We start from the raw sequence: 9246 nt of genomic DNA, 5'->3' as shown, positions 1-9246 counted from the left end.
TAAATACTAATGCAATAGATTATGATAATAAGACTTATGTTAATTTAATAAAATATATTATTAGTTTACCATTAATAGAAGAACATTTGCTTGCCCGCCATATCATTAATAATAAAAAGTATTTATACCAGTACTCTAATCACTTCTAGTAATATACTAATAAGTAATAATAATAATAATAAAGTATTAAATAAGTATAATATATAATAATAAGTACAATAAGTGTAATAGTATAATGCAATAAATATAAGAAGTAATATACTATACACGTAGAAAGTGATGTGTGTGAATTACTCAACTTACATAAGGGACAGAGCCCTGAAGTTATATGCGAAAATTAACAGGCTATCCTACTTACCTACTAATCTACTAATCCTACTAATCTTAGCGTAATCAGTCTCCACTCGGAGAGGTAGGCAGATCTTAGATCAATCACTGAATAATTATGAAGCTTATGAGAGGTATACAAATTAGTCAATGAGATGGGTGGGACCCTGTAGTACCCCCATCTATCAAAGAGAAAAGTGCCCAGTTGCGCTGACTCGAAAAAAAAAGGATCAACATATGAATATACACCTATGAATACCACTCTGAAGTGAGATGCGACTTGTGGAAAGCGATTTGTGGGAATAACGCTACTTACTTTTACTTTTCATCTTATACGAATAAGATAATCTGCAAATCCGCAACCGTATGAAACAGATGTCTATATATTTGCAGTAGGAATAGGAATCGACAGGGTAATAGCTCCCAACGGAGCCGAGCACTGTGACTATGGTTGATCTTTTGTGCTACAACACACCCCAACCGAACAAAAGACATTCCGCATTCCGAATGAAAGCTAGAATATCGGCCGTTGAGAACCTCATTAATGACAGAAAAGGAGAGTAGTTCACAGAGAATGTGACTGGAAGTCTCGTTTGTTTCTAAGCAGAGTCGACAATCTATCTCTTCGGACAGACCCATATTGTTAAGGTAATAACGCAGTCCATGGTGACCCGTTAAATATTCCACCAGCAACCTCATCCTTTTTCTGCTGAAGAAGGATACCTTACCATAACTGTACATAGCTTATATTTGCAGTAATGTAGTTTATCTTATGCAGAAACCTAACCTTTACTTTAACATGATTTTGTTTCATGTGCGTGTAGCGAAACCTTCAAGCAAATTTACTGAGTCCTTGAAAGAAGAATTCTTCTTTCATGTAGCATAAACTATCCCAACTCTGCTAAGGTCACTCGCATAGAGGAATACCTTCTTTCACTAACTAGGCGATATCTTACAAGTTATTACTTTACAAGCATTATTTTTCCCAATAATGCTGTTTGAATCTATGAGACACAAGCCCCTCTCCCCCAATTCTTCGCCTACTATTTTAAAGAAGACTCTTGCTTTTCCTTCTACTATTCCGCTCTACAATACTGGCATTTATGATCCCGAGCGTAAAGTTTACTCTTAGCTAGGCCAAACCGCAATTTTCCGTAAACTCACTGGTTTTAGTAAACATACTTTCGTTATCGATAAATCATATTTAGGGAGGGTCAAAATCTCATTGGCGTTTTTTTTCATTATAAAATATTGAAATATGGGTATTATCAAATTAATAATACTATTAATTTTATTATGAAATAATACTTTGGTCACACTTTCAGAGATGGAATACCTCTTCATGTACCTTTAGTGACTACTCCCATGGTACGTGTATATAATCTGCATAGTTTATTTAATTATCACATTTATACCTCTCTACATAGTTTTATACGCCAACACATCAAGTTAATTATCAATAAACAACTTTTTAAATCTGCATAGTGTCACGTAGCTTCACTCTGGGAATGCACTAGTCAGACTACCAAAAATATAATATATACATTGATTTAGAAATAAAGTATTGAAAGAAGTGGGTAAAGCTTATAGGCACGTTAGAGGCAGACATAAAAGGACCTCAAGATTCCATTAGTCATTCAAATAAAAAGTAATAACAAGGAGAACCAAATCACTTATGGAACTGCATGCCAATGATGAAACTTTGAGAACATTGCTAGATGATTAAAGAGTCTAAGCCGTTTGATATAATAAATTTAAACTCACGTGATCTAGAGCAGGAGGTTATATCGATAGTGTAAACTACTGTAAAATAGATCATCTCATGAAAAAGATTATATTCATTGTGATATCATTTTTTTTATGCAAAAGACGATTTATTCAAAATAGCCTTATTTAACTCGTTCAAATATTTATAACTCTGTTGAAATACTGTTAGTTTCTGTTTGTTTTGAAAATCCATGCTTCTGCTCTAACCCAGTTAATTTTTCTCAGATGGTTATGATTTTAATAGTTATGGATGTTAGACCACTATATCCAAGAGCAAAATAATACTCGCCTGAATGTCGAAAAAATACTTGAATTCATATTATAATACCATAATTTTTTGGATGTTCCATTATAAATTCATCAACGTTTACTAAATCATAAAAACTCTTTTATAGTAACTAAGATTAATGCTTTATTCAGAACTGTATTAAAATAATTTTAAATTTTGGTTTGTAATTTTCTGTAAGTCCAATCTTCATTTAGTGTTCTATATTTTAATATATAATAATTTATAGCAGTAAATATTAAATTATAAGGAGAATAAATTATAATAGTGAAGTCAGTAAATAAAAATCAATTGCAGCAATTATAATTAGAAATTAATTTAATTATTAATTAGAATAGAAATAAACAAGGTACTGGCACCGCAACCATAGTTGATCTTTTATGATGTAATTATTAATTTTTTTATAATAGGTCTGTTTCACGAGCTACTCGTAGTAACTTTGAGTAACACTGTGTATACACAACTGTGTTCCACTAGGAAATTTTCGAGTAAATGAGAACATCTGAAAGAGTATAACATCCCTGTTGAAATTTGAAAATGCTACACAATCCAGCTGTTTTGGTTTGAATTAAAATTTTTATGTTGTTTATTTGCGTGGCACTGGTGCTCTCACCAGATTTCACACAAAACTGTTCCAAGAAAATCTGTATAAAGAGCGTAATTTGGCACTTCATTTATGTTACTATGAGTAGCTCGTGCAACAGGCATATTAATTACATATTTAGGACGTGTGCGAGTTAGGCTAAGTTGATGCTAAACCAAATGGGAGATTTTTTGCACTGCACACATATAGCCATTTATCAACACGTATCGACACATCACTACATTATCGGCACAACTTAGAATTTCCCTCATTTAGAACGCAACTTAGATAACCCCATTATTATTAGTCTATATTTTAATAATAAATCTTATTACAATGGCATTTAATAATAAAAACATAAAATTTTTTTTCATGATTATGTCTTTTTAAATTTAAACAGAATATCACATTTTACAAACGGTTATTAAAATTTTTTTATAAAAATCCGAACAATTTATAATACAATATGGAAATAGTTGGCAACACTAAAATATAACTTTGTTGTCAATTTTTTTTTTGCATTATTCGTCATTCAAGCAAAATCTGTTCTTTGTATAAAAAATTAGGAAAAAACATTTTTTTAATAATACTTGATAAATATTACGAAATAAGAGATGCAAGATAATCCGGATTTATATGAAGAGGTGAAACTTTTCCGAAATGCTAGAGAACGTGAGAAATATGATAATATGGCAGATTTATATGCGATAATTAATACTTTGCAACAATTGGAGAAGGCGTATTTTCGTGATTGTATCACGCCTCAAGAATACACAGCAGCTTGTTCGAAGTATTTAGTGCAGTATAAAGTAGCCTTTAAACAAGTACAATGTGATGAGTTCCCAACAGTTGACACATTTGTGAAGAAATTCCGACTTGATTGTCCAGCTGCTTTGGAACGCATACGAGAAGACCGTCCCATAACGATACGCGATGACAAGGGTAACACATCGAAATGTATTGCAGAAATCGTATCACTTTTCATCACAATTATGGATAAGTTACGTCTGAAAATGAACACAATGGATGCTTTGCATTTTGATGTTAAGGACTTGGTTGATAATATGAATCGCCTTTCGCTCATACCCAAAGACTTTGATGCCAAACAGAAAGTTGAGACATGGTTGAGTACTTTAAATGAAATGCAGGCTTCGGATGAATTATCAGAGGCACAAGTAAGACAGTTTCTCTTCGATCTGGAATCAGCATACGCCGATTTCACTAAACTGTTACATAGCCAATAAAGATCAACGTTAGTATTTAGACATATGTATTTATATTATAATTAAATCTTTTGAATTTTTCTTTTAAGTGTTAGCTTTATACATAATTTTAAAATCTTTTAATAAACTATTAATTGTTATGAAGTATAATATTTTATTTATTTTGAACAAATAAGAAATTTATAAATAAGATAAGTTAAAGCATCTGAATTACAACTTCTAAATTTTTAAATAAATGTATATATTTAATTTGTTAACATTTTTGAGATAAAAAAGTTATTTGAGATTTTATTTTTTGTATCAGAGAAGTATAAAAAATATATAGATTGGAGGCCTTGATTTGATACAACTTAACTAGTGAAGTTTCAAGCCACATATCAAATGCAGATCTTTTGGTACAAACAAATCAAAAAAATGGATTGGATATACTATCCGACGACCAAATAAATACATTTCACTACAAGCTTTGACATGGAACTACAAGGCAGCAGACGCCCTGGTGCACCAGCTTCAACTTGGAGAAGGACAATTGAAAGAGAAATAACAGAAACACACTACACATGGAACGATATATGCAGAGAAATACCTAAGAGAATCGTTACGGCCCTATGCTTCACTAGGGGAAACGGATGCTAGGAAGAAGAAGAAACTAGTAAAGTTATATGACTTGTAGTAGTCTGGAAATCAGATGTCATGGGTTATTGCTGAATTAAGGAAGTGTCCATTATATATTTATTTAAAGTTAAATATGACCATTAAGTGCATTTTTTAATTGAAAGGGGTGGATGATACGTTGACACTATTTTATCTAAAGTCGCTTTTAAAATTTTTTATTACTTATAATAGATTTCATAGAAATTGATTTATTAAATTATCATCTGTTTTATCTTTCTCAGTGGTTATTACTAAATGTGAATTTATCTTTTTATTGTAACTTATTTAAATTAGATAAATTAGATCTTTAGTATCACAATTAACAATTGTGGCTTAGATAATCTAAGATGATCTTTTGTATTATAATTACCAAATGTGGCTTAAACTATCTTAGAAGATCGTTTGTATCACAATTAACAACTGTGGCTTAAACTAGTTTAGAAGATCCTTTGTATTACAATTGACCCTAACTAGAAATAATGTATTCAGTCCTTGCAATGAAGGTCATAATGTCTTTCCAATATTAGAAGAGAACAGAAGCTCATACACCAGTAACTACCTTCTACTCCACATCAAACTTAAAAAATCACAAAGAATGTACCTAATATTTTAATCCACTTTCAGGCTGATAAGTTAATCTATTTTATAACAAATGATTCTAACTAAACATAAAGCATTCCGTCCTTGGAATGAAGGTCATAGTGTATTCATAATGTCAGATGAGGATAGAAGTTCCCGCACCAGAATTCTCTTTCTAACCCGGACCACAACTTAACAATCATAGAGAATATCACTAGAACTTTAATCCTCTTCTAGGCCGAAACGTCAGTTTTTTATCGCAGATAGAACCTTTTTCGAGATGGTAATGTATTTCAAAATTGCTCATCACGTATCATGTTAGCAATGTAATCTCTGCACTACTAGGAAAGACCATCCATCTAAATCAAATAAAAAATCACCTCATATTCTACCGATTAATTGGAGTGTCGCGCCAGTAGCGATGTCTTTCGATTTTTAAACAATAGTTAATCAGTCTATGGACCAACTAATGCTACAGTATAGCTCCAGTTTATAGAAACTATAGAATCAGTATTTGCAAACATATTTGCAGCTTTATAGGTTAGAAAAGTCTATAGGCACTACACATTATTGCGGGAGCCATTACAAAACATGAGGAATTACAATATACGAATACATGGGTTAGGATATTGATTACGTAGGGGGTAAGTGAGAAAATGAGTGTTTCTTTTTTGGATAAGGAATGAATGAGTTGTTTTTGAAATTTAATTAAAACTAGCTTCAATCGAGACGGAAAATTTTGACACTACAATAGTTCATTAGAGCTCAATTCGATGTTTGTATAAGGACATGATAAGAGATCCACAAAAATATGGAGAATAGAGCTGCAGTTGCCACACATATTTTTACGTACTTATGCTTGACATATCACTCTTATAGCTATACCATGAGCTTTATTAAGCTAGAATAGTTCTTGCTTCATAAGGAATGATTAGTTCTGTCCTGAAGATATCAGACAGAGACGTGTTTAGAATTTTATTGTTCTGCAATCGTGGTCTCTTAAACGATACTGCATCTGTGCGTAAAACAGTTAATTCATGTTTGTATTCTATTTTAATGATATTGGCTCCTTTGCAATAGGCGTCAACGTTTTTATGATACGAAGAAAGAAATCGATCGATGCTTTATGGAGGGAGGCTCTATTGATCATATTATCATGACGAAGTCCATCTATATGATACATAAGTTGATATTACTTAGATAGTAGTTGATTGTGCTCCCTTACAAGAAACATTGTAAGTTCTCCATGAACATGGTAAAGATGTGACATGCGATTGCTAGCAGTTGAGATCCACAGATCTGCATTCGCCTGATACTAGAAGTGATACGGTGTATATCCCGGAGTCATTCGTTTGCTATGACAAACAAGTGCCGCTCATCACTTCCAACGGGGACTATATCATTGGTAATTATTTGACATAAATATTAGTTCTACTCTACGTTAGTTAAGTGACGTAGGAGTTGTAACGATGTCTGTTTGACTAAAACTAATATTTGGAGTTATTTTTTAATCTACTACAATCACACGAATTTTCTTTTGGTGTACTGGTTAAATCACTATATTTTTTTTTATAGGTTTAGCAAATAAATGAATTTAAATTATTAAATTAATAACAATAAATTTAACATTAGAACCGTATTTTTATTTTTCTCTAAAAGATTATGAACGTATGTATGTATTTGTTTCTGCGGCCTTCCAATCTGTACAGTGAGTTGTATTGACCCGCTATCGCATCTGGTCTGGACAGCCCTGCTTTACAATGCTTCTAGGCAAGAAATGTTTAATGTCTCGCACTATTAATTAAATATATATATGTATTTATTATATAAATTAATAAATATTAATTAATGTTAATTAATTAATATATTAATTAATAATAATTAATTAATTAATTAATTAATAATAATTAATTAATAAATATTAATTAATAAATATTTGGATTATTTTTGTATTAAATCGTTATATAAATTTTAATAAATATATAAATTTGAATTTTTTTTTTATTAACGTTTTTGTTTCAAAATTATATTATATATAATTATAAATTTTTTTTTGTTAATAAATATATTAAATAAAAAACATTTTTTCATATACACACATTTTATTTTCGAATTAAAATTACAAATATTTTTGTTGATCGTTTTTTTTTTTATCTCATATTTTAATACATAAAATCGTTTAATTTAATATATATATTTTTATTTATATATAGTAATTTAAAATTACAAATATATGCCGTTTCTATTATCATCGCGCTCATAAAAAATTTACAAATATTTTTCTGTTACGCCTCATATTCTATACGGAATTTTATGTTACATCGGTAATATAAGTGTCTTGACCATTTCGAATGTCTTAACGCTATCCGACGAGTCAATAAGATACAAAGTGTTTATTTTAATTATTTTTTTAAATGTTGAATTTCTCTATATATTGCGAGCATATTTATCATATAGTATAATTTGATAATATAAGAACTAAAGAGCCAACTAAAGTCACAGAAAAATATATGTTAATAAAAATAATAAAATAATATTTTTCTTTGGGGATCTATATATTCAGAAACTGCTTTATTTTGAAAATCACGTATTAATGATATTTTATAATATTTTCTGTAGTTTTCTTATTTTTTAAATTTTTCAAGTTACACATTAATCGTTCCAAATGGATTAGAAACAATTTCTTTTTCAAAAACGCTTACATATGCGCTTCTCATCCTTAAAATATTTACGGAATATAATTTGTTATATATATACGACATTATATCCTAATTAGTTTAACAATGATTTACAATATAATTAATTAAGTTTCACATATTTTATTTAATAAGTTCTTGAACCTGCTGATTATATCTTCCAAATCCTTGACTATATGCTTATGAACAATTGCTTAAGTTGTTGATATTAATCAATAATTTGTATATAGAATCTAATGGGAACACAACCCCAATACTTTAAACCGGAAAAATGCTCTCTTAAATTAAATATATAAAACTATAAAGTTATTAAAGAAAGTAAGATAAGATATTTTTAAATACCTTCTCTTTCTCAATTCTTCCAAAGAGTTGAAGACACATCGATTATTTCCTGACCATTTTTTAAAAAAAAATGCTTGCGTTATTTACTTTTTCTGATTATTTCATTATAAAATCTATAATGACTAATGATATTTCAGCCAAAAAAAACTTTGAAGTAGCGCCATCTGTTAAAAATCGTGAAGAATTGACATTTCCATTAAAATGGAAAGTTGAAATTTTATCTCACAGTTTGATATTTTTGACTGTTGTCAGTGCGCGAAACGTAAAGGTCACTGGCGAATAATACTGCACGCAACCAAGACTGACTAAGACCAAATTCCAACTTAAGAAAAAATGCCATGTCCCTCTTTGATCCGAAAAAAATTTATCTATACGTTAAACCTATCAACTTCCAAAAAAAACCTCTGTAATAACATACTCTTAAAAGACAAGGGTTAATTTTTTTTTTGGTAGACAATTGACGAAGATCCTCTAAAATGTCGGTCCATAGCATGTTTAATCTAGAATGTTGTCTAGCTGAGCTGTACAAGAACAAAACAGATGTGAGGTACTTTCTTCATACTTCTTACGGTTGCGGCAAGAATCGTCGAAAGGAATACCTATTTCCCAAGCATTTGTTTCTAACCGCCAGTAGTCCGTTCATAACCTCACAATATCGCATATTTTTGAGATTCTTGATGTTTACTAGTTTAAATGTCATCGTGATTAGTTTTTAGTTTTAAAGTACCATTTGTATTGAATGAATCCATAAAACCATAGGAAGTCGTTTAGTTTTTACACCCTCAAATT

The 9246-nt window shown here is 30.2% G+C and overlaps 1 protein-coding gene across 1 annotated transcript; it reads left to right on the top strand.

The window, feature by feature from the left end:
* Positions 1-3476: 3476 nt before the first annotated feature.
* On the top strand, positions 3477-4299 carry LOC119680352 (vacuolar protein sorting-associated protein 28 homolog). The gene has a single exon (XM_038093124.1). It carries the CDS (start codon positions 3578-3580, stop codon positions 4205-4207), a length of 630 nt encoding a protein of 209 aa, XP_037949052.1. The 5' UTR covers positions 3477-3577; the 3' UTR covers positions 4208-4299.
* The last annotated feature ends 4947 nt before the right edge of the window (positions 4300-9246 follow it).

The sequence above is a fragment of the Teleopsis dalmanni genome, chromosome 2 (assembly GCF_002237135.1).
Source record: "Teleopsis dalmanni isolate 2A chromosome 2, ASM223713v2, whole genome shotgun sequence".
Taxonomy (NCBI): Eukaryota; Metazoa; Arthropoda; class Insecta; order Diptera; family Diopsidae; genus Teleopsis; species Teleopsis dalmanni.
This window is presented reverse-complemented; position numbering and strand designations above follow the sequence as displayed.

What these genes read in the sequence shown, in the direction of transcription:
- LOC119680352 (XM_038093124.1), top strand. Translation starts at nt 3,578, where the DNA reads ATGCAAGATAATCCGGATTTATATGAAGAGGTGAAACTTTTCCGAAAT.